Here is a 26,684-nt window from a genome sequence, read left to right on the forward strand (position 1 = left end):
TACTGAAGCTTTGAGAACTGTTCTACCTCCTGAACGTATGGTTGTATTTTAATTTGTATTTACTGTAATGTGTATTTACTGGCTTTAAATTTTGTTTATTAAATTGCCTTTTAACGTTGTAAACAGTCTTTATGGAAGGCAGCCTACAGATGTTTTTAAAATGTCCAGTACAATTAAATATTTCAACAAAAAATGGCAAGTTGCATTTAATATTCAAAATTAAGAGCATGCTACTTATCTGAGAACAATGGTTACTCTATAAAGACAGAAAGTCTTAATTTTGTGTTCAAAAATTAGAAAAATCACATGGCTAAAACATATCAAGATAGCAAGCCAATCATTAGCAACTACTCCATTTCTACTTCAGAAGACGGGAGAGTTCTCTCATTCAAAACTAATTATTGTTTTGCTTCCTTTTTAAGGAATGTCAAAAATGTTAACATGCTTTTTATTTGGATTTGCTTTTTATGGCCAGAATGAAGCCAAGTTAAAGGATAAAGTTTGATCAGATCTGATTTTGAGTTAACAATCCCAAGCTTACTTATGGAAGATATTTGGAGTACTTATACATATGGTGGTATTCTTTTTAACAAGTTAAAAGAAACAACCTACAGTGCAAATGCTGTGTCATACTGCTTTCCAAATTCAAACACAAGTAGATCCAGTCTTAAGCATTTAATATACAATAAATGGCAGGGATTCAATGTTCCATTTGTATGACAAAACCATTTCTACAAGAACGCTACAGCATTAATGATTTTCACATAATAAAGAAACTCAACTTGTATAAGATTTTGAAGACAAGGAGCTATGGTATAACAATCTCTTTCCCACATTAGGTCCTTAACCCCCCAACTGAACCCTAAAGAGCAATTTAAAAACCCCACACGTTTGGATCCCACACAATACTTGCAAACTTAACTCCATGGGTTTTGCTTGTTTCAAATAGATAACATTATTTGTTTCTGCTCTATGTGGTTGCAAATGACATTATTAACCAACAGTATTTCATAAATTCTAAACAAGGCTTCTGTAATTCTGGTGGTTAGTGACAGAAGAGGCAACTTAGTTCCGACCTGTTTAGGGACATTTGTACACTTAAGAAAAAGGAGAACAGGAACAGAGGTTGATATCATACACCACAAAAATTAGGCAATTATTTCCGGTTACATTTTAACTGCTAACTGAATCACTGTACTGGTTAGTCAACTATCTGCAAAGAACAAAACAAAAACAAAAATGGAGCAACCTTTTTGGCTAGGCAGCACCAATAGTTCAAATGTTAAGGATTAGCATTTATAGATATACTAGATTGCAGCTGAAAAGTAAACAGCCAAGCAGACAAAAGTCGTCTAGTACATTGAGAAAATTATTTGTTAAAAATGCAAATACCCATTTCAAAATGTATCAAGACAATATTGCATTAAATCCTATTTTCCCTCAAACTTTAAATAGTCCAACTCCAAGCTTCTGGCTAGACAATCTAAAAGGGGAACTACATACAAGTGTGCTGATGGAAGCATCTTTTACTCAAGAAAATATAAACTCTTAACGTCTTACCATTTCACATGATTTGAACTCAGACAGTTAATGGACCTCTTGAAGCAGTTAATAATGTAATCTTCATTCAAACATAGTTCAGAGTTTATGAAACGTAAGATAAAAGATATAAATACAACACTTTTCAACCCTGATTTTAATGAAAGAGGAGTATGCACACTTCCTTAAATAAATGACCAGAGAAATTCTGTGTGCATCAACTCGAATAAGCCTCATTGAATTTAGTGGAACTTATTCACAGGTTAAGTGTGTCTAAACTTGCAGCCTTAGTACTGTCAGCTGGTCATGAAAAATACACAAGTAAATACTGGGAACAAAGAAGGAGAAAATTGGATTTCCATGATGGAAGCAAGTAGCCCCAACTGGTATTTTCAATTAAAGGGGGACAGTTAATGTGACCTAAATCTATATATATTATATTCAAAGGAGAGGCTATTTGTTGTAACTTGCATGCTAAGATCACAGTGTTCTGTTGTAAAATGAAAGATTCTAAGAGTTTGACTCAACTGTTTGATTTATATTTTCAGATGAATCTGGGCAGCCACAGAATTCTGAAAATATTAAACAATTATTTATTATCTAGTCTAAATAGCAATATGAACATGTGTGTTCACTATCAATTCCCACTGCAACACACCAGATGAATTTCCAGATAGGATGTACCTGTAATTGCCCCCCCAAAAGGCACCAATTTCTTCAAGGAGTAATGTTATTTCAAAATTGTGTTTAAAGTTGTCAGTTGATCAGGTGTGAAGAACCTTTAGCCCTCTACCTGTTTTCTCAACTCCAACTTGCATCAGTTCCAGCAAGCAAGGATTATGAGAGTTGTAGTTCAGCAACATCTAGCACCTAAAGTTCTCCACAGCTGGCATAAATCTACTGATAGAGGTGTTACAGCCAGCAGCAGTAGTCAAAACAGGGTGCCCAATGGGAGTTATGTGGGCAGCTTTCAATCCACTGGAATTAAGCCCCCTCATTCCTCCAATATATCCATGAATCAGTCTCAAACCAGTTTGAAGCTGGGACATGTTTCCCCCTCCATTGACTAAAACCAATGGGTCAGTAGTTAGGGCATTTTTTTCAATTTTTAAATATAAAATTTATCCATTAAACAATCCCTATATTCACACTCCCATATTCACACTCCCATACCTCTGACATACCCAGAGTGGTGTAGCATTCAACAAACATACAGAATACAATATTTTGTTTCCTCCAGTTTGAGAGATCTGGGGTGCAATTCCTGGAGAAACACTAGTTCCTTTTTTGAAAATCTCACCTCTGTGCCTAGACACTAAATCCTTCCACTCTCATAACAAAGTGCCATTCAATATATGTGTCATCTTGTCATCCTGAGACACTAACTCCCTGATCTGTTCCATTCCCCCAGCCCAACAACAAAAACTCTTCAAAACCACTAACAAACATCAAGAACTCCTCCCTTCCACACCAGGAAAGGTCTCAGGTCAGGAAATCCATGCGAATGGACATAGGTACTTTTGCTGTGGCAAACTGTAAAAGGCAGTAATACCTCATTACTACTCCGCACACCCAGCAAGCAAAAAGGTTTGTTAACCGACCTTGTGACCCACTTATTTATGTTAAAGTATCTGTCTTCTCTATCTTAACTGAAAATGGCATAAAATCACTGTGCTAATTATTCTTTCTGAGCACCAGAATTTGTGTTCTCAGCATCTTGGTGTGGCCTCATAACTTCTTTTGCTATTCTTAGACTGAACTTTCCTGCACCTGACTTTGATCCTTGCATACTGGGTCTTTGAGGAAACACAACTTTTTAGCCTAGAAGTATGTGAGTCAGCGATCTAGGTTCTCTTCATCCCCACTGTCATCTTCATCCACCCATCCAACCCACCTGGGCTTCAGATGAGCAACAGTACTTATTCTTCATTCACCCTCCTTATGGATCATTATGGTATATGGAATGGGACGCTCTGGTACAGAATGCTATCATAAATGATGAGCTTGAATGGATAATCTCATGATCCCTACCTTTCTGAGTTACTCTGCATACTATGTGAAGTGTCTTCATTGCTGGAACATGTCACTGCTTGAATCATGGTATACACACACACACCAAAAATTGCCTGCAACTTTCCATCATCTACTGTTCTCACCTTTTGAAGTATGTCTGCTTTGAGGAAGTAGCAAGCAAATTGAGCAATTACATTCCAAATCCTCTCCCTTGGCACCAGCTTCAGCTACAGTCTTCTCTACATCTTGGGTAGTTAAATTTAAGTTGGAATGCAAAAAAGGTATGGCGTTTAGTCTGAATTTTCTAATGAATCTTGGACCCCATCATATGAATAGCTTGGCAGCAGCAATATTCCAGCCAGAGTCAGAAGTTATATTGCAACTACAAAAAGGGTCTTAATGGCTACCTTGTGTTTAGGCCCAGATTCATTGGCTGTGGTTGTAAATGTTAGCAATCATACATTCCTGCTATTTGATATTTTGGGACTGTGGACCACCCCACAGCAGATTTTTGTAAAATTGGGAAAGGATCCTGGTCATTATTTCTAACTCTTCCTTAATGAGATCATGCTTTAGAACCCATTGTAGGCCTACTTTTTTCTGTCCAAGTCCTAGGCCCAGCATGCCATGTGGACTTTGAAACATATTTTCAAGTCTCTTTTTGTACTCTGGGATACCTGACTCATGCTCAGTGGGGTGCTCCATTTGAGGAAGGTTTTCCTTTGCATGGGTGCAAATTTTCTGGTGCTTTATGAAGAGTTTTAGGCAGTGCTAGAAACAGAGATATGAAAGCTAGGAGCTAAGTGGCACTTTAAGGTTATGGACACAACAACATAATATCTAGGCGCTCTTTTTATAACAAGAATACAAAGCTGAAAATGAATGAACTGCAGTTAAAATATTATGTTAATTTTTCACATGGTCTAGTCCTTTCCCTGCTTACCCCCCTAATATTCTTAAGTTGGTCTCTTCTCCAGTATTCAGACAGTAGCTGGAAGTGGTAAGGCAGAAAAAGTCCATCTTTCCTTCCACTCTGTAGTTTTAATCTGAAATCTTAGGCACAGTGCTGCGCCCAGAGCTCAGAAACTGCTCATGCTAATGAACTTCTCTGTCGCAAAATGCACCTAGAACAATAGGAATTTCGAACACTGGTTTTAGGTTAGCTCAGTCTTGTCCAGATGATGTCACCAGCTCCTCAGGATGTATGGCTTACTCCACCTCAGACTGAAGGAGAGGGAGACACACACACACGCAACAAATTTAGGATTGTTCTGTTAGTATTTCAAATCATTGTTACAGGAGCTAAGTCATTACAGCAACAGAATTGGTCACATGACATGTTATAATTTTTATGTAAGTAAATTGCAAATAGTGCACAGTTCTAAGATATATAGACAGTAATAATTACAGAAAAGAAACCAGTGTTAATGAACTTATACTGTATTGAAGGTTTTATAATGAAAAAGTATAAGCTGGCTCATGCCTTGCTACTCTTCTCTTTCATGTTCTTGTATAGGCTGATGTTGCAAGCTATTTGAATCCTACTATCTGCTATTTGTTCGGAACATACTAAAATGCCTTTTTCTACCGATCAAGGTGTAGCAATCAGGTTTCCATTTAACAGTTACAGAACCTTTTGAAAACCCAATTCAAGTTTATTCTATTAAAATAAGTCTGACAGAAGTACAACACTACCAGCATGTTCACCAATGCATACCTAATCTATGTATCACAAGGCAGTGAATCTGGCAAACTACTTAACCAGAAGCAATATTATATGCCCTGGCCCCCAGGTGAGGAACTCTAACTGCAAGGGTGTAATTAGAATAACCTACAAGCATTAATACAGCCAACAACTGCTTGGGTAAGCATATACAGTACAGGAAAACAAAACCTTATCTTATTTTGCTCGCTACTCTTAAGTTTCTTTGTACTTATAAATGTATTTAGGTGCAATCCCACAATAATTTTCTGGGAAACTATGTCCCATTGAACTTACTAGGGCTTACTTATGAGTATAAGACTGCACTTCAGATCTCTGTATACTGGTGCTGCACTGCAAATGCTCACTCTGTGGGACAGAGTACTACATCATAGACTTAAACATCACACTAGTGGCAAAATAAACCAGCAGCAATGAACCTCTATCGATGCATTTTGTTCTATTGAAAAATGACAGCTTATCTAGTCTATGCCTTATCTTCCTTCTTTCATACAGGGTGACATTGAACTTTTTGGCATATACAACACTTCCTAGATGAATTCTCAGACTTTAAGAAACTATATTTGCTGGCAATGCTCAGAATAACTATATTTATATGATCAAGTTATTGTGAAATAAGCACATTCTTGATATTCATGGATAACATTTTGTTATAAATATGAACCAGTCATATTGCTTTATTGTTCTAACAATACACTAACAGACTATAAGAAGGTGACAGCTGAGGAAAGCCTCCATTCTATGCCACATTTTCCACTGACTGTCATTTCAGGAATGTATCCAGCAATACATGAGAATCTGGAATGTCTCCGCCCACCAGATAGCATCAGACCTTGCACTGCTTACTAGGAGCCCTACTGTTTTGCAGCTCTACTGGAGTTTGCCTTTTTATAGTTAAGAAAGATTTTAAAAACTCAGATAAACAGAGCTATGCTAATAAGGATTTCATGCATTTGCATGGAATGATGTGGCAGTTTATGTACACAATGCAAATGAAGTTGTGACCCTTTAAGTTAGTGCTATCTGCCTGTAACTCTGCATTTGCTAATATCCTTCCACAGTTTCGTATGTTGAACTATGTACTCAATAGATAAACGTACTCAAACAGGAAAACTAAATTGTCTCTAAACAGTAATAAAGCAGGAATGAATCCATAACACTTAACAGTCTACCTTCAATGAAAAATAGTCATTTTCATTCAAAAGATGCTCCTAACTTCTTGATTCTCTCTCTGGTGTACTTTTCTCTTATTACTATAGTGAGTTCTGAATAACAAATTTGGTATAGATTTAGTCCGCAATACTAAACAAAAGTGATGAAAACTTTGCTTATAAACTATCCCTAACCAAAGGACAGAGGTAAAGGGATTTATTTTATTTTTTTGTAAACCACATCTGAAACAATTTAGGGCTAGTTTACATACATGTAGAGAAAAATGTGTCCCTTATAACCATACAAGCTGTCTATTACAATGACAGACAAGCAGCAGATTATCTTGTGTATGTGCAAAAAGATACGAGAATCTTCATACTAGTATATAAAGCTATACCGTTTTTCCTTATCAAGGGCGTAGGCCAAGTGCAGTGTTAGAAACTAATCGCCCAATAACACCTTAAATCTAGGTTGTGGATGCCACAACAGTATGTCTAAGCACCATTTCTTCCCCAATGGTATTTATTGTTGTTATGTCATTTCTATACCTCTTTATATTTTAAAGAAAAAATCTCAAAGTGGTTTACAACACATTAAACCATCAAATAAAATACAGAATAAAACAAATTTAAGCTTCAAGGAAAATATTTCAGATCCTTCTCTAAGTGACATTTTGCTTTCCCCATATTTACCTACTTAATTTAGATACCTGTCCCATAGCAGAAGTACTCTAGGAAGCCAGTGTTGTGTAATGGTTAGAGTAGAGCCGTAGCTATTGGGGGGGGGGCAACCTGTGTGTGCAAGCAAATGTGCACGGGTGTGTGTGCCAAACTGGGTCTTTGACTAGTTTCAGCCCTGGATTAGTGTGGCAGACTAGGACCTGGGAGATCAGAGTTCAAATACCCACTCAGTCATGAATCTCACTGGGTGACCTTGGGCCAGTCACAGTCTCTTACCCTACCTCACAGGGTCATTGTAGGGATTAACTGAGAAGGGAGGTGAGCCATGCACTCCTTGGATAAAAAGGTGGGATATAAATACAATAAACAGGGGTCAGCAAACTTTTTTCAGTAGGGGGATTGTCCTCTGTCCCTCAGACCTTGTGGGGGCTGCACTATATATATATTTGGGGGGGGGATGAAAGAATTCCTATGCTCCACAAATAACCCAGAGATGCATTTTGAATAAAAGCACATATTATACTCAAGTAAAAACACGCTGATTCCCGGACTGTCTGCGGGATGGATTTAGAAGGCGATTGGGCCAGATCCGGCCCCCAGGCCTTAGTTTGCCTACCCATGACAATAAATAAGCAATTCTGCTTACCTGCTTAAGAAAGGTCGAAGGGCCAGCCAGATGGAGATTTCAGTCACCAACCTGGCAGCCAGAGATCTCCACATGGTCACAACTGAACCTGCACCAGTTGCAAAACATGCCTGGCATCTGGCTAATTTCTAACACTGGCCAGTTGAACCTTACTTCTGTTACCAATGCAACACATATCACCAGAATACAATTTACCACTCTAACGTATTGTCTTTCCTCTAGAAATGTCCATTTCAAAAGCACTAACAGTAAACAAGCAGCGAAATACCATGAAATATCTGTCAAAAACTTCAGCTATAAGAATATAAATGTAACTTTTTCTCCTGAACACATAAATCCATCTTCAGCATAAAGTAGTTTTGGAGATGTATACTACCCATTCTCATGTTAAGCTACGTTAAGGCATGTTGCAGGTTCCAGATTCCCACTTCAGGAAGATGTTCCCCTAGAGCATTTGCTACTCTACAAAGGAACTGAGATGCACTAAATCAGATATACATTTTGTGGCTCTCCCCACACAACCCTGCAACATGCATGCATCCATGAATGCACACACACAATATGAAAAGTCAATAGCAAAAGAATGATACCAGCCACAAATACATATTAAACCAGGATTTTATTAAATCAGAATATGCATACCTTTCCTTTTTTTTATTCCTTCACGCAAACCAGGAAGTTGCAATGAACCATAGATTTTCACTGCACATGAACCAGGAATTATGATTAAAAACTTCCAAATAAGGAAGCATCACACAAGTTAAACTTAAAACATCTCACATTCTGACTTAAAAATTGTGTGAACACAGCCACTGTGTGTGACTTCACAAGAGGCTTGGAGAAAAACCTATGGTAGATTTCAACAAACATGCTGTAAGTTACTATTTATACCAAAGAGCCAGTCCCAGCAATGTGGTAATGAGGTTTAGGTTTCTCCAATGTGAAAACACCAAGCCAGAATTTTAAGTAGCCCTAAAATCAAATAGGTATAATTGACACAAATAATAGAGTACACCTGCAACTTATGCTCACTTTACAACGCAATCACACCTTGTGGGGGGAGGGTGCAGGCAGAAAGAACGAATGAACGAACGAAAGAAAGAAAGAAACCCGCCATTCCCCATTTATTTGTTTTTCCCCCACCCATGCACCCAGCAGGTTTTCCTTGCTTATCAGACTCCAGGTAGGCTGTGGGAGCGAGCTCCCAGGGCACTCCAGCAACCTCCCCAGATCCAGGTAAGCAGCGCTCAGCCTTGCGGGGAGAAGCAGTTCCAGGAGTTCCAGACTTTGTGCATTTCTGCCTTTGTGCATGGGATCCCAGGAACCAAGCCCTTGTGTAAGTGGTGAGCCAAACGTACTTTAAAAAGTACCTTTGTATTCCTCTGTTTCAAATGGGAGCATTCTTGGATATCTTTCTTGAATCGCTATCACTAGAAAGTGCTAAACATTTGGTTGGGTTCTGCCCTTTTTTTAACCAAAGCACAAATAAATTGGAATGTAAGGTGTACTGCAATATAGAAATATAAATTTTACTTCTAAGTATTTTATATAAGTAAATACAAAATATCTGGGTTAAATTCTTGAGTTTAAATATTAATGTTTAAAAACAATAAAAATAAATGCACATTCCCAAAGGTGGGCTATCTACGCTATGCCTCCATTCAATTTAGAATTACAGTTGAGCTTTAAGACTACACCGAACAGGAAAGCTCTATACTCACATGCAGTCAACCTCAACACACAAAACAGTAATTTCTTTTTTTCTTCTTCTAAAGGAACCAAAATTCACATAAACCATTCAAACATCTCAAAAATACATATTGGGGAAAGGGCTCTCTGCACAACTTGCATTTTTAAGACAATAGGGATAAGCAGAGAATAGACCATTTTTGGTTGGCCTTGCTGACCAAGCCAAAAATTTCAGTCACTCACCCAGCAAGGATTAGGAAGGCAGGGAGTTAACTTGGACACTGCTGCTTGAAGATACCTCAAGCACCCAAGGAAGACCCCTCCTACCAGTCCTTGTCACTCCTAAGGTCAGCAAAGGGGGATACTGGCTTGGTCCAATCCCAAGTATGGGGGCGGAGGACGGGGATCCTCACCCACCACTGCAGTGTCAAAGTTGGAAGGCTGATTGGTAATCACTCTCACCGGAGGGCAGCACCACACTCACCAGGAAAAAAATACTAAAACCTGAAGATAAACAACATTAAAAGAAGCCTCCAGTCCCTATAAATATTTTGGTGACTTAGATTAAACTTGCTTTAACTAAGGGATTTAGAACTTTTTCAAAGTTAATGCAGACTCTTTCTTCAATGGTTCATGCTGCGCTACCACTACAATGTTAAAAAATGGCAAACTGTACAGGTGTCAGAAGTTTAAGAGCAATGATTAAGGTTTCTAATTTGGCAACATCTATTCTTACATTGATAGATTCATGAGTGTCAAAATCATAAAAACAGACAACATCTGCCACTAGCAGAAATGGCTATACAGTACACTGAGAGAACAGGCAGAACAAGGAATCTGGTCTTCACCAGTCACATGATTATCTCCAAGTTGTCTTTTTACATGCATCTGGTCGCACAGCAGACTTACATGGTACCCAAGCTTATGGTGAGAAACATACACACTAGTATACTCTGTACCGAGTTATGTGCCCTGTAGTTAAAAGCTTCTTAGACTTGATACTTAATAACATTTCGCATCAAGGGTTACTATCCCCAGTTGATTTACTTGTACAACAAATAAAAGATCTGCTGAAACCCTAGCAAGAGAGCATACATATATAATTATGTCCATTGCTTCAAATTATACCACCCAAAAGCAAAATCATTTAGCTTACTTGATAATGAACTCTGGTCAACTGAATTAGTATCACTGCACTACGAAATAACTTCTTTCAAAATCCTAAGGAAAAATAGGGGGAGGGGAATCAATATACAACTCTATCACTCAGTTTTAGATATTGTATTGTTTTAATTTCTATACTATCTTCCTAACACTAGCTGCTCAAGTCAACTCACAATAAAACCAAGTTAACTGATGACTGATAAACCACTGGTTTTTGAAAATACTGACAACTGAACTTTTTAGAAAGGTAAAACTGACAAATGGAAAGAAGTGGGTTTAAGGCTCAGCCTACCACTGTTAACATACTCAATGCCCCAAACAGAGTTCAATTCACTGGTTTTAGTGGAAGACATTTAAGTCAATGCTCACTTCTCCTATTGAAACCAATGGGATTTAAAGACATTTTGTTTCACTGGAACATACCCAAAGTTCCAGCCAAACACCTCAAGACACTTTTCCAAGTCCATCCTGAATCTGTTTCAGGTTCTATTGACTTAGTGTTAAACTAAGCCTTGTAATTTGTCATCTTGCTAATTAAAACCCTCTACATTATTATTTTAAATTTACTTCTCGATTGTGAAGTACTAAACAGGAATTAGTGCAAACGGAACTGTTCATTATCCTGTCAATGAACACACTAGTCACATGATTTTTACAAAACACCTTTGTGTGTTGCTTGCAGCATGTGTGAAGAGGGTAGTTCAAAGAAGAAAATTATGCATTGGGATTCTCTCAAGCTGTGTTAGAACAAAGCTAGCATGCCTATCTTACCATGCTGATCCATGTTTTTGTAGCTTCTAACCTAGTCTAATGCAGTACACTTTAAATGGGGCTGCCTCAAAGAGGACTTGGAAGCTTCATCTGATGCAAAAGTGGCTGTTTGCTTTCTAACAGGTGTTGCAAGGCACACCCACAAACAACTTGTGCTGTGCAAAAGCTGCCTTTGTGCTTCTGGTGCAATTCAAGGTGCTCATTTTAAGATTTAATGTCACACCATGGGACACACATAGCTAAGGGACCAGCCCTACTCTGTATGCATTATCTATGCCAAATAAATTTAGTGTTAGCAGGGGAGGAGAGGGCCTTTTCTGCTGAAGCCCCATTGTTCTGGAATGCTTTGTCCATTCAGGGAAAGAAATGATCTTCTTCAGTGTTCGGTTGATTGTTTTTGGCATGTTCAGTGATTATTTTATTTGTTGTTCCAATTCACTGGTTAGCATTTCTAACTTAAATGTACTTTTATTTTTGTAACCTGCATTGAGCTATTTGGAAATGCAATGTTATATCTAACTAAAGCAATGTGCACAAAGTCACAGCCAGAAGCACTAGCCAACAACGCATTTTAGAATGCATCAAAACAGCTTTTAAATGGAAAATTAAGTTCATACGTCATAAATGCAGTTCATATGAATACAGTGGTACCTCGGATTAAGTACTTAATTCCTTCCAGAGGTCTGTTCTTAACCTGAAGCACCACTTTAGCTAATGCGGTTTCCCGCTGCCGCCGCACCGCCAAAGCACAATTTCTGTTCTCATCCTGAAGCAAAGTTTTTAACCCAAGGTACTATTTCTGGGTTAGCGGAGTCTGTAACCTGAAGCATATGTAACCTGAAGCATATCTAACCCGAGGTACCACTGTATATATTTTGAATCTATATGAAGATGAGCTTTAGAAGACAACAGGTTTTGGAGGTCATTAATATTTATTTACCTAAAAAAAGAGAGTAAGTAAAATGTACCTTTCTTACACAGGAAGATACAAGTTTTGGAAAGAGATGAAGTTGTATTCTAGTTCATCTCAGAAAGAGTGCTACTGCTCTGTGCCAGTTATGTTTGATTTGACATTAAAAGACCAGTAAGTATATGGAAAACGGCTTCTGCAGAAGAATTTCCTACCTAGGAAGTCACCAAACTCAAAAATATTAATAACTGCTATCAACTCACAACAATGTTGAACCATCTTTCACTCTCATTTTACATCAGAGGAGAATAACATTGAACAGCTTCTTCTTTCTTTCTGCACAAATATACAAAACTTATTCTTCTCTTTAAACCAAAATCATGTTACCACTACAGAAGACTAAAGAATAAACAAAGTAGTGATCCATAATAGGTAAGTCTTTCCACATTAAACCAGTGTGGCTGGCCCTTACTTAAAAACACTAAATCACATAGCTGCATTTAAAATTGTTTTGAATGCTGACACAGAGAAGTAAAATAGCTTTTATTGCAACTCTACAATTCTATGATTCTACGCACCATATCATGTTGTTGAGCATGTGCATTCAGAACTCAATCTTGACAAATGATGTGTATGCACCAACAGAAACTGATCCAGCCACCATATATATTTTGCCCAGCAATGGCAGCAGCAAGTTTCAGTTTCCATTAACAGTACAGAGGGTCCTAACAGCAGCTGAGTGACATTTCCTTAGTATGAATAAGTTTTAAGTTTAAGAGCATATTACGGGCTCTAAGTAGTCAATGAAATTCCAGATTTAAAAACCTTTTGGGGGGATACAGTTTGACAGATGCAGTATATCTTGGAAAGTTAACAATATTTTCAGTCACATTATATCGTGCACAAAGTTACTGAACTCTGGTTTTCCGTGGCTTACATGTTGACTCAGAAGTAAGTTCCACTGTGTTTAATGGGGCTTGCAGCCAGATAAGCATGCTAAATGATTCCTGTGTGAGATTCTTATGGCCCACTACACCTAAAAAAAATACACCCAGTAGAGACAGTAGCAATTCCTTCCACACACCAAGTTCTTTATTCTTTGCCAGTCCCAATATGGAACTTCTTCAGAGATTCCCTCACCACGTACATGAGCCTATGGCCAAAGTTTTATGCATACTTTGAAAATTCCGCTAGGATTTGCTCCCAAACATATGTAGTCAAGCACACCATTAAAGCACTGATTTTCCTTTTCAACCACCTACATGTTCACAAAGCCTCCAAGATGCCTACTGATATTATAGCCTAACCAATTTTATGATATTAAGCTAAATGACATTAGTCTAAGGGGACAGAAGAGGAAGATTAACATGGACAAAGCCCACCTTGTTAAATTATGCTACCAAGAATGTTCAGTAATTGCTAGCCAATGAGGTACCGTTACCTATAATCTTGTGATGATCATTACTTCATTAGCACTGCAGTATCAACTTTTTAGTATTGTGACAAGTAGTTCTATGAAGTTTGGATTTTCTAGTACTTGTAAATAGATTAACATCTAACCCAATAAAATGCAGCCTCATCAATAAAGCCATTTCTTCAGGATGAAGAATCACAATAAAGTCAAGTCTTTAGAGTCTTGTCATTTTTCATCCTAGCAGGTTTTAGTTATTCTTTGGTTTCTTCTCTCTGTAATTTATTCTGTAAATAGTACACATATGAATTCTCTAAACCGATTGCAACCTATCAACAGAAGAATGGCAGGTTTTATTCAGGAGACACAACTGATTATACACCTTGCACAATAAAAAAGCAAGATATGCACAGCATGTAAGCCATCCTCAGCTCTCTTGAAGCAACACAACAGAGCAGCTTTCCTCATATTCATTTCATCATCATAAATTTTTAATACATACTAAATTGAAATCTGTATTTCAGAGATTAGTAAAAGACTCCACACACTTAACCAGCCAATATACTGCAAAGAGAATTTCTACCTGATTCAACAGGAGATACTAATTGCCATATCTCTATGATGCTACCAAGCCAACTGGAGTTGAAAACCAAAATCAAACTGTCAAAGTGATTATACTTGCTTTTCTGATATTCACTGACCCTAACGTTGTTATTGCTTTTGGCCTGCTAATAGAACCTTAACGTATTCAAGCAAACCCACATTATCTCTGGATTGCCACAGTCTTTCCTTATTTGGCTAACATTATGAGATTCCAATCAGACTCCTATAAAACTTTAACATGCACAAAGCATCCATTTTGAGAAACCCTCACAAGTGGTATTCCTTCCATTTTCACTAAAACGTTAGTTTCAAGGAGTTGGCCAAACAAAAACAAGGTAAAATCGCTATAACTATTTTACAACGACTGGGGCGGGGGGGGGGGGCAAAAACACGCATACCAAACACGAATTCGAGTTTGCCTTTCACACCGCAGAACAAGTACCGTTCAAGACCTGTAACACAAGTTTTGTTTTGTTTTTAGAGAGAGAGCATGCGAACTATTTAGGATTATTAGGGAGGAGAGCGAGCTTGAGCAGCGAGTCTAATCTTTTGGAAGGGAGACGACAGCGTTCACACCGGGGGCAGGAAACGGCAGCCGTTCAAACTGCGGGACAGGCAGCCACTTCCATCACTGCCAGAGGTTGCCCCCTCTTCTCGAAGGTAAGGAAGGGAGCTTATTCTCTCAATTCCTGGCCATATACTGGGGACGAATGGGGGAGCCCTCGAGCCTGCCTCCCGGTAGTCGGCGTCCCCTTTCCCCCCTCGGAGGAGTCTCCCCACCCCACGCCTCACCTCAACCCTGCCAAGTGCAAGAGAGGAAGGAAGAGGAGCCTCGCAATTGTCACTGCCTGCCGGGGGCGGGTGAGGGGAGGCAGGCAGGCAAAAAAGCAAGGCCCGGCTCCCCGGCCTAACCCGCCCAAGCAAGCAGGGAAGCACCCTCCTCCTCCTCCTCAGCAAAACACAACATTCCTACGGCACAAACAAGGATGCGCGCAGCCGGCCTGGCTCCTCTCTAACGGCCGGGAGGCGGCAGAGAGGGGGGGTCCTTCCCAACGTCTTCCTCGTTCCGCTCTGAGGGAAGACGGGTGTTTGTTGGCATTTCCCACCCCTCACACAAGCACCTCAGGCGGCTGCCTCCTCTACCCAACTCCCCGGGCAGCGGAGGGCTCCTTCCCAGCTAGGCCCCAGCAGCCCCCGGGGGCCAGAACACAGACCTGGTGCAGCGCGGTGAGCCCGTCCACATTGGCGTAGTTGATGTCGGCGCCTCGCTCCAGCAGCCGGAGCACCTCGTCGGTGTCTCCGCTCGAGCAGGCGGCCAGGAAGACGGCGCCGTCGTCGAACTTCACCTTGGTCTTCTTGCGCTTCACCACCGGCGGCTCCTGGTCGGTCTCGGAGCCGATCCAGCGCTTCAGCTGCTCGTTCCGCTTCTGCTTGGCGTCCGCCATCTTCATGCCCTGCTCGGCTCTGGTTCCCTTCTTCTCCCGCTCCCTATCGCCTAGCTAGCTATCACTCGCCCGCCCGCCCTGCCTTGCCTCGCCTGCCTCCCTCAGCGGCGGCGCTCCGCACCCAGGAGGAGGAGGAGGAGGGGGAGGCGGGGAAGCCCAAGCGCCGCCTGGTTCCCACACAGCACCGCGCGGCCGAACACTCCCTCGCTAGCTTTGCGCGCGCGCGCTCCCTCGGCCCCGCCCACAAGTGCCCCAAAGCGCCGCCGGAGAGGATCCCCCGCGCGCCTGCTCTTGCCTTGCCTTGCCTGCCTAACTAGTTAAGCGCTGGGCGGGGCGGGGGCGGAAAGAGAGGAGAAGAGGAGCGCCCGGCTTCTTCCTCGTAACATCTCGCGAGAGCCTCCGACGAGAAGCGGGCGGCGAATGAAGTTGGCTCTTGAGGGAGCTCCGGGCGGTGATTGGAGGGAAGAGGCCGGCGCTGATACGAGCGTGCCGCGGGAAGCGGGCGGAGGCGCTGCAGCTGCGGCGAGGATGTGAGATGCCCGCAGCTTGCATCTCCGTCTTGCAAGGCTTACGCGAGAGCAAGTCCCATTGAAGTGAATGGGATTTAGTTGCTTCCCGAGCGAAGGCTGCATGGCAAGCCTGTGCAATACCTTTGCGGGGAAGCGAGCTCCATTGACTTCAGCAGGGTTTTACCCCTGAAGGAAACGCGTGCGCTTTAAATTGCTGCAAAGTCCCCGGAGTGAGGAGTTGCAGAGGCAGGAAGTGCCGGCTTATGGGCGATGTTGGAAGCGGAGCCGCTACTACGAGCCTGCCTCTGCCGGGCTGTCTCGGCAAGCGCTGCTTTTGCATCCGTTCTTGTATTATACCAGTGCGACAAATTCCGGAGGAGCAGCAGCAGTCCTCAGCAAAGAAACAACAACAAAAAAAACGTGATGGGGGGGTAATAAATCTGTTAATTACACAGTATATGGTCTTTAAGGTGCCCCCGAAATGGATGGGTTGGTTTTGTGTTTTTAATCGAGCTTTCGAACAGCGTACATGATGAACACAGTACTCAACAATTCACAAAGAGGTCGCCTCCAGTTTTGAGACAAAAAAAAATGTAAACAAGCCCTGTGTGCAGAAGGTTGGGCTGCAGTCTTCCCTGCAGTTAAACCTGGGCGTGCCCTGCCCTGACCATAACATACATAGTCATAGCTAAGATTAATGCTCTTGAGGTATGCAGACTGACACTCTGGATGTCATTTAGAAGTCTCACTGTGTTTAATGAAGCTTATTCCCTTGTAAATGAGGCTTACTCTGGTATCACTCCAATTTTAAAACATGAGATTATATATACCTTCTTTCGAAAGGTACCAATGTTCAAAACTGCCTGCAGACAGCAGGAAAGGGGTGTTTATGCAGGGATCTCATAGTGTTGAATGGGGTTTTACCATAAGGCTACTAGTCCTTTCAGCACTTATGTGAGATTACGGCTTCAACTATTAACTATTCCATGGGATTAATTTAATACATTAATAACTTCTCGATAAAGATTCTATATTTATTTGTAGTCATTTTATGTTGTTGTTTAGTCATTTAGTTGTGTCTGACTCTTCGTGACCCCATGGACCAGAGCACGCCAGGCACACCTGTCTTCCACTGCCTCCCGCAGTTTTATACCACAAGCCAAAAAACATACTACCAGAGCTGCTTACAGAGACTTGGTGAAAAGGCAGTCAATTTTGTTCTGCCTTTTGATTACTCTGATTAATCAGACAGATTTCCATTATGTTTAATTGTATGCAAACTTATACTGATTTAATCAACCAACTGAAACTTACATGACTAAGCAACTAAGATATGGTAACTGAGTGACACCTAAAACTCATTTGAATATCAAATTGTTGTTATTTTGTAAGAACGGGGTTGATCCTTAGCAGATGCCAGATTGGTGGTTTAGTGACAGAATGACTGTTTGCTACATCAGGGCCAGATGCAGTGCTTGGCCAATATAGAACATCCTGTTTATGAAAGCAGGTGTGCTGCCGTGGTTAAAGGCTGGGTTGTGGAAACACAGGTTTGAGCCCTGTTGGAAGTCTCAGCGCAATTCGGCTTGCACTGCAGGCTTATGTACCTGCATGAGAAAGGATAGAGAGGAGCTTCCAAGTATCCTAGACTATACTTGTGCTCACCTATTGATCTTGCTTCAGGTTAGACTGATACTCTTCTGTTGCTGATCTGACCTCATTTCCTCCTCCATGTCGTCCTTATGAAAGCAGGCATACTTGGAACACTTTCTGCTAAGATGAAAGAATAAGCATGGCTCTTCCCATCTCCATCTTAGAACTAGGGATCTTACATAACAAACATGTATTTCCTGTAAAAACCACCACCACCACCATAGCTTTCTTATTTTCCAAACCCAGAGTCTCAGTGTGATTATATCTAGGGTAAGGTGTCCAGCAGAGGTTTTGTATTAAAATTAAGTTCTGCTGAATGTTTCAATTCCAAATGTCATCAAGCTCCTGCTCACTAATGAAGTTCAATTTGACCTTAAGCAAGGCATTATCTCTTAATCAAACCTCGCAGAGTGGTTCCGCCCTTCTTGGATGGTCATATCCAGAAAGTGATGTTTGGACAGTTCTCTTTGGCCCCATGGAGACTTCAAGATGGAGTTCCTCAGGGTTTGATTTTATCACCCATGCTGTTTAACATCTACATGAAAATGCTAAGTGGGGTCATCCAGGGCCTTGGAGTACAGTCATACCTCATGTTGCGTTTGCTTCAGGATAAGCATTTTCAGGTTGCGTCCTGCGGCGCCCTGGAAGTACCAGAAAGGGTTGATTCCAGGTTTTGCCGCTTGTGGATGCGCAGACGCTCAAAATGACATCATGCACAGTCATGGTGAATCACGACACGTGCAGACGCGGTTTGCGTTCTGCTCAGGTTGCGAACGGGGCTCTGGAATGGATCCCGGTCGCAACCAGAGGTACCACTGTATGTTGTCAGCAATATGCTCATGGCACACACCTCTATTTCTCCTTTTCATCTGCAGTTGTGGCAGTGAATGTGCTGGACTTGCCTCAGCAATGGACTGGATGAGAACCAACAAACTGAAGCTCAGTTCAGATAAGACTTAGGCAATGTTAGTGGGTGGTTCCCTAGACCGGATGGATGGGAGGTTGCCTGCTCTTGATGGAGTTACACTCCATCTGAAGGAGCAGGTACATAGCTTATGAGTATTCCTGGATCCATTGCTGTTGCTTGAGTCTCAGTTATCCTTGGTGCCACAGAGTGCCTTCCATCCATCACCTTTGGCTGGTGGCCCAGCTGTGCCCCTATCTGGACAGGGGTAGCCTAACTTCTATCGTATAGTTTCTGGGCCCAATTCAAAGTGCTGATTTTGACCAATAAAGCCTTAAGTGGCTTAGGACCATAATACCGTAAGGACCACCTCCCCCATATGAACTGAGCCAGGCGAGAACAAGTGTTTTCTGCAGTGACTCCTTGTTTGTGGAATGCTGTCCCCAGGGAGGCTAACTTGGCACCTTTGTTACAGATCTTTAGGTGCCAGGCAAAGCATTCCTCTTCTCCCAGACCTTTGGCTAATTAAACAATTATTTTTAAACTGGAGGTTTTAAACAAACTTTTTTTGCTGTGCAGTTTTGTGTTTTTATGTTGTAAACTGCTGTGTAATTCTCAAATAAAAAGTAGTCTAGAAATTTCATAAACAAAAGGAATAGAATAGCACAATATAAGGTAATAATATAATATTATTAATTATAAGGTACTGTAATAATCTTATGTAGCCATTCTGAGCACCTAATAAAAATAGAGATTGGATGATACCAATACAACATAACATAAACATATGTTGTGCACCTTGGTTTTGTCTAGCAAAATGCCAACGACACCAGCAGCTTTTCTCACTAATTATGGGATTACGTAACATCGTTCTGGATGTTCCTCTCACCCTCAGAATAAATTGAATCAGGCAAAAGTCAAGCCTTCACTTAGTCATTCCCTTTCCTCCTTGCCTATATCCAGCAAGCCTGCAGAGGTCAGATTGGAGAAAATGCTTGTTCAATGGTCAAATCCCAATTATAAAACTCCCTCCCGAGGCAGCTCTGCCTGCTTTTAATGAATTGATCAATAAGTAAATCAATCATAAAAATTATTCACAGAATGGGGATTTGTGCACTCTGTTTTTTAAATGTGCAGGAACAGGTGTCTGTTTATTTGCGATGACAAATGAAAGCTAGAACTTGGACTCAGTAGATATTTTCTGAATAATTGACTTTGTTGAAGGCTAATTAACCCTGGGCTCTTTTACCACAGAAGTGCACTGGTGAAGCTGGTGCAGTCATCCAAAATCATTGAATCCAAACTCTGTTAGGCTATGGAAACATTAGTTTAAGCTCCTCCTTCATTTGCTTCCTGAGCAGCACTAAGCACATTACTAGTGCCTAACAGATAATAGAATCCACAAACCAGGATATAAATGTTCGTCAAAAATGTTTGCAAAAAAATACAAACACAGTATGTAAAGCAACTGCACTACCGCTGTCCAGGAGAGTGGGAACATTTTTTTTTAAGAAGAAATGCAGCTCACTGCTGTAATAGTGTTCTACATAAAGTGTTATCCTCATATTAATTATGTATTAATTTTCTGTCCCAAGATAAATTGTACTTTAAAAGTGGATTAGGATTATGCAGTCTTATTCATCAAGGGAAAAGTGGACTAAATGGTTATAATAAATACTAAATGTGGAGAGTTTCTTAAATAAGTACAGTTGCCGTTCAGAGTTCTCCAGTTGTTGAATCCCCCCTCCCCCCAGCAACATCTCTTACATGCAACATAGATAAAGATTAAAAGGTATGATTCATATTTCAGTGGGGAAGGTAGAATCTATCAATGTTTGCAGACTATTACCAGCCAAGAATAAATAACACTCTTAAAAGTATTCATCAGATTTTTACACCTATGCTTTGCAATCCTTTGTAACTAACTGAACTAGATATTCCCTGCAAATTTCTTTCATTCCTCTGTTAACGTGAGTCTCAACACCCAAAATCAAATGTATTTGATTGCCCTTCTTTATACCTAGAGCAAAGTATACATCAGGAGGCTTTAGTTTGCTCAGAATCAAGTCTACACGTCCAGAATTAGTGCTAAACACATCACTTCTAAGGGACGTGGGTGGCGCTGTGGGTTAAACCACAGAGCCTAGGGCTTGCCGACCAGAAGGTCGGCGGTTCGAATCCCCGTGACGAGGTGAGCTCCCATTGCTCGGTCCCTGCTCCTGCCAACCTAGCAGTTCGAAAGCATGTCAAAGTGCAAGTAGATAAATAGGTACCGCTCCGGTGGGTTTCCGTGCGCTGCTCTGGTTCGCCAGAAGCAGCTTAGTCATGCTGGCCACATGACCCAGAAGCTGTACGCCGGTTCCCTCAGCCAATAAAGAGAGATGAGCGCTGCAATCCCAGAGTCGGTCACGACTGGACCTAATGGTCAGGGGTCCCTTTACCTTTACCTTACGTTACCTCTGGTAAATGAACTACCATAGCCTCTAGACTCTAGAGGGCCATGAAAAATTGTGTCCCAGGCTTTTTAGACTTGTCTACCCATATACTATCTGAAACCAAAAGGGCACATTGGTTGCCAGATGTGATTTTTTTCTTCTTCAGCTCTCCTACCCCACTAGTTATTTAACCAAGAAACAATGTGAAATGATTATGGAGGGGTTTTAAACTCAGCAACTCCAAAGTAGAAATAAAACACAACTATTGAGCAAGGGAAAGCATTTGTCCTTCATAGCAGAGTAGCAAAGGGTATGGCCGATGCTCTTTCATCAGATTTGTTCCATTACAAATCCAGAAAACAAGGGAATTCCATTGGGCCACACTATGGAGCCACTGCTGCTCGGGGGCCGCCTTGATTTTGATGTTAAAATTATGCAGCTATGTATCTGAGAACTGTACATTAAACCTGTTGATGGTTTTTATTTACTGTAACTTGAGGTGCTTGAAGTGGGAGTCACCTTCTAGATACTGCATAAAAATGAGTCATCAAAACTGTAACTTGTATCATAGCAACCGTTTCATAAATTATCTGGCTTTGAATCAGACTAGCAACAAGCTATAGTCAGATTTGCCAAACTACTTACTATTGAGAAGTCCTATTGCAGCAAGATCCACTGCTTTAAAGACTGTTACCATGATATTGTCACAAATGTCTTGCAAAACATTTCACTCTAATTATAATTTTGCCGCAAGTCTTAGTCAGAAGATGAGGTTTTGTTTTAGATATTACGTAGTAGAAAGAAGACTTGACTGTATATTGACGCCAAATGGTGATGAGCATTGAAGTCTGTGACGTTTAGATTCTAAAGATTTAATGCATTAATTTGTCATCAGAGCTAAGCTGTTGCAGAGGCAGTCCCTGCTGTCTTATCATGAACACAAAGCTTATTCATTTTTCCTGATGACTTCTGGGTCACCACACTTGCCTGACTGCCTGGTCATTTGCAGCCTCGTGTCTGTACGTCACTCTTCTGTAAATCTTGTTTTCTCCCATTTACAAAGTGTCAATATCAACATACATCATTTTTCTAACTCAGTTTCAATATATGGGAAGAGGAGGGGGTTAGTGTGCTCCCACAGTGTCTTGCTCTTCAGTATTGCCCCAATCTGCAGATAAATTGACTTGGGAAAAACCAGAGGAGAACGTGGGTACATAGAGGCAAACAAGCACCATAGGTAAAACCAAACAGCCTTATTGTCTTCATGGTGGGCGCCTACATTTACAAACTCTACACTTTTAGATGGATAGTTGAATTTAACGCTTCTCTTGAATCAGAATATTCATCTATTGCAGACAGGGGTTGAATTCGGATGCACAGAGGTTTCTGCCTGGATATTCTGCATATTAATATTTTTTAAATTAAGAAAACCCATTCTTTATTATGTAATAAATGGGGACATAAGTTAGACTTTGCCAGACATCTCTAAGGAAGGTCAGCTTTGCAGTTATGCATTAGTATGATTTGTTTTGAAAAAAATGGCACTTAAATATTTAAGTGTACCAGGTTCTATGTGTTTAATTTCATTGTTTAGCTGTTGCATAGTTTCCCAACTATGTAGCTGCTGGCAAAAAGCAGTGGGCCGCTCTTTATTTATGTGCTGCTGCTTTCGGGAGCTTTCATGACCGGCTGCAGTTATAAGTTGTTGCTTTATGCTTTGGAATACGTGTGTCAAAATGCATAGGATACCAACAAGCCCTCCTTTTATGGTACAGAAGATGAAGAAGACAAAGAGGAAGCGTAATTTTAGACTGTTTGCCATAACTGGTTTTATAAGAATCCCAGCTCAGGGTTTTGTTTTTATCCTGGTGCACAGAGATTGAGGCTTGTGCCTGTTCTTGCTAATAGTTAAATGTGACTACGGTTTTCCAGCACCTTGCTAAAAATGTCCTCTGAGAACTTGAATGTCATGGCTCTCTGTTAGCAAGCAGAATGGAATTTGCAGTGCAACATGGACTATTGTGCCCTGTTGGTGTGCATGGCACTTTGCAGACCACAAAGGAAGAGGTCCCTGCCCCAGGGACCTTACAGTCTAAAGTTGGGCACAAGAAAGGGAGGGGAGGGGAATGGGAAATTGGTATGTGGTTATTTTATTCACAAATGCTCAGGCTTAGTCACACTAGGGCATGGAGAATAAGAGGTTGTTGTCCCAAAGGCTTTCGTCCTCCTTGCAGAAGAGCCATGCTTATTAATATGTACACACACCCCTCAGTTCTCTGCTGACATGCCTTCTTTTCCCTAGAAAATTATGGGGAAGAGAAAGCTTGTGAGCAGCTGATTCTCACCCACTATTATGTTTCACTTCTATGTTGCATTGGTGAAGCGGATATAAACAGACTATGGGAGAGTCCACTATAGCTTGGGCCAGTGGGATAGTGGCTAGAACCCTGAGCCAGGGTTCAAATCCGTGTTCAGCCACAAAACTCCCTTTTCCTGTTGTGGCTGCAAAGTACAATGAAAGCGGGATGGCTTGATGTTTCCCCAGAAAGAATCCGCTCCACAAGCTTTTAGTTCATGAGTTCCATAGATGGGATATAGCACAAAAGAGCAAGCTGTGTGACGTGCATATTTATTTATCTTTGCAACACTGAGGAACAGCCAAGAAAAGGGCTGCACTTTGGATGCCTGCTAGTCAGAAGGCAGGTACACATGACTCGGGCAGCCTTCTCTTGTTCATATAGAAAGGAGGAGGCTGCTTGTGCAATTCTGGAACTTGGCTTTAGAAATGAGAGAACATTTGAAAACTATTCTATTAAAGGGTATGTTCAGAAAAGGGACGTAAATAGAGGCTGGAATGTCATCTCTGAGGTTCTCATGGCTTATGTCAGCAGCAGAGCCCCTACATGGAACTCTTGCCTTCTTATGTATAGTTCACATAAGGACAAACAGCCGTCTCCATTCCCCAGGGAAGCCCCGATTACCAGCCCAGTGCAGAGTTTCTAAAGCGTTCCATGCAAAACAAAAGGCAGAGCCTGGATTTGGGACGGAGCAGAGCCAAGACACAACGGCACATTTAGAAAAGTTACTTAGGTAGACGGCTATAAAGTCCTACGGTGGGGATATTTTATAGCTGACTTTTGCCAGTGCAGCTGAATGAGCTACATTATTTAAGGGCAGATACGTCCACTGATGGGTGTACTTAATTCAATCTATGCAGCTGCTCTTCCAGATCCTTCAAGTGTCCCTATTATCCAGAGATGTCCCTGATTCAGAGAAGACATCCCGGTATCTGATTTGATCCCAGAATATCCCACTTTTCCTTAGGACGTCCCTGTTTTCAGTGGAGAAATTATGGAGGGTATGGTAGGATGTTCCTATTTTCACTGGATACATATTGGAGGGTGTAGAGTTATCTGACCCCTGAACCATCTGAAGGCAATCCTGCATAGGGAAAGTTTTTTTTTACATGTTTAATGTTTTATTATGTTTTTATATAGGTTGGATGCTGCCCAGAGTGGCTGGGGCAACCCAGTAAGATGTGTGGGGTAGAAAGAGTAATATAATCATTATGGAATGGGACGTCCCTATTTTCATTGGAGAAGTGTTGGAGGGAGTGCTCTCCTCCCTAACCCCCATCCCTCTGTAGAAAACTGTCTCTGTGCTTCAGCTTCCAACATGCACAAATCATAGATGGGGGAACATTACACTGCATGCTGAGGGAAAACTTCAGATTGTGTTTGAAGAAAGATGAGCTACACTAACATTTGGTCATGCACACATTTGACTTAAACCGAGAAGCAATATCTGTGCAGAGTGGAAAATAAACCCCAAAGCTGAACTCCTCATTGTGGTTGGGCTATATAGATTCATCTTAAAAACTTGGCTATATGTAACTACATCTCTATAATTGGTTTTTGTTTTTTATACTGAACATGCTCCTTTTAAGGTTCTGCTAATGTTTGTACGATTATGTGCTAGTTTGTAAATATGTTTATGATAAATCAATAAAAATATTAAAGAACTGAAGCATAAGAATCAGGAAACTGGTATGTTTTCATAGCTCTGCTTATGCCCACAAGGAAGGGATGCAGTGTGGCCGTCAGACAGCAGTTGACCCCATTGGGATTTCAGGGCCTATTGATGACGTTTTTAGTTCAGATAAGCCTTCCCAGAAGGGCGATCCCGGCCATGCCTAATGTCAGTTTTGCAAAACAGAACATTTTTTAAAAATGTGTTCTTAAAGTTGTTGTATATTCTGATTCCATAAAACTTTTAGTTGTGCGCCACTTTGAAATTCTTCAGAGATGAAGCAATTAATGCATTTTTCAAACCAATAAATAAGAAGGCAAAGTTTCAATAAAGGGAGGAATTATATTGGAGTCATAGCACTCTTAAGCACAGTTTTTGTTTGGCACCTGACACCATAGTTAGACATATGTTATGTATGCAAGAGTTTACATCTGGAAATAGATCTGGCTTCTGCTTTTGTGGCATCAGGCTACAAAAAGGTGCTCATTTATATTCTGATTTCCAGTTATGCCAGAGGATCCAACGGAAGATAATAAAAATACATATTGTGGTGTAGAAGAGAATTGGGAGAAAGGGTATAAGGTTATCAAATCCTTTCTTTAACAAGTATGTGGTAAGTTTAAGAACACAGAAAGATCCGTCTTGGTTCAGGCTACAGTTCAGCATTTTGTTCCCAAGGTGACACAACCAGAAGGCCCCATGCAGGCTGTGCAGGCAGTAGCAAGATACCATCTAGTATAATGGCCAAGTCACTCTTCAGAGACAGCCCTATTTAAAAGACAAGTTTTCAACAGACGCCTAGATACAAAAATAAGAGACACTGGCCAAAGTCCACCCATTTTGGTGGTGGGCTTCACAGAGGAATAGCATAGGTAGTGTACATTGCAAAACCCAACAACCTAACAATATCCCTTCAGATGTCAAACGTGCAAGGTTGGAAATGCTTTAAATGCTATGTTGGTGATAATAAAAACTTTATTAAGTTTCGGGGGTGGGTGGGAATCTAACAATTATAACCCCTTACCATTCTGTACAGGTTTCTCAGTTTAATATCAATGTCTCACTTTTCCAGTTGGCAATAAGCAAAAGAAACATATAAGAAAAACAACAAAACAGGCAGAGTAAGGGAAGCACTAGGACTCTGGTTTTGAAACATTTCCCCACCAGTATGCACCGATGTACTAAACGTATTTCACACAAAAAATATGTAGTTATAAGCAGCTACAATCTTCTAGCTAAGTTGCCCTCGGAAGCCTTGTTCTTATATATTAATAATAAAGATACCATATTGTTTTCTTTAATATTGGGTGCTCTGTTAGTGCTTTAAAATGACTGGAAACCAAATTAAAGTTAATACGTTGTCTAGCAACCCAGAGAAACAAACATTTAACTGTTTTCTTATAGTGCA

The 26,684-nt window shown here is 40.8% G+C and overlaps 1 protein-coding gene across 2 annotated transcripts in view; it reads right to left on the reverse strand.

Moving 5' to 3' along the window:
* Positions 1 to 15,968, reverse strand: part of PPP1R12A (protein phosphatase 1 regulatory subunit 12A) — a 90,585-nt gene extending 74,617 nt beyond the window's left edge. For both annotated transcript variants that reach the window (XM_053406841.1, XM_053406840.1), the window contains exon 1: positions 15,516 to 15,968. In XM_053406841.1, coding sequence (XP_053262816.1) covers positions 15,516 to 15,752 — 237 coding nt within the window. In that variant the 5' untranslated portion in view covers positions 15,753 to 15,968. The remainder of the gene's footprint in view (positions 1 to 15,515) is intronic.
* Between the last annotated feature and the right edge of the window lie 10,716 nt (positions 15,969 to 26,684).

Source organism: Podarcis raffonei, chromosome 10, assembly GCF_027172205.1.
Source record: "Podarcis raffonei isolate rPodRaf1 chromosome 10, rPodRaf1.pri, whole genome shotgun sequence".
Taxonomy (NCBI): domain Eukaryota; kingdom Metazoa; phylum Chordata; class Lepidosauria; order Squamata; family Lacertidae; genus Podarcis; species Podarcis raffonei.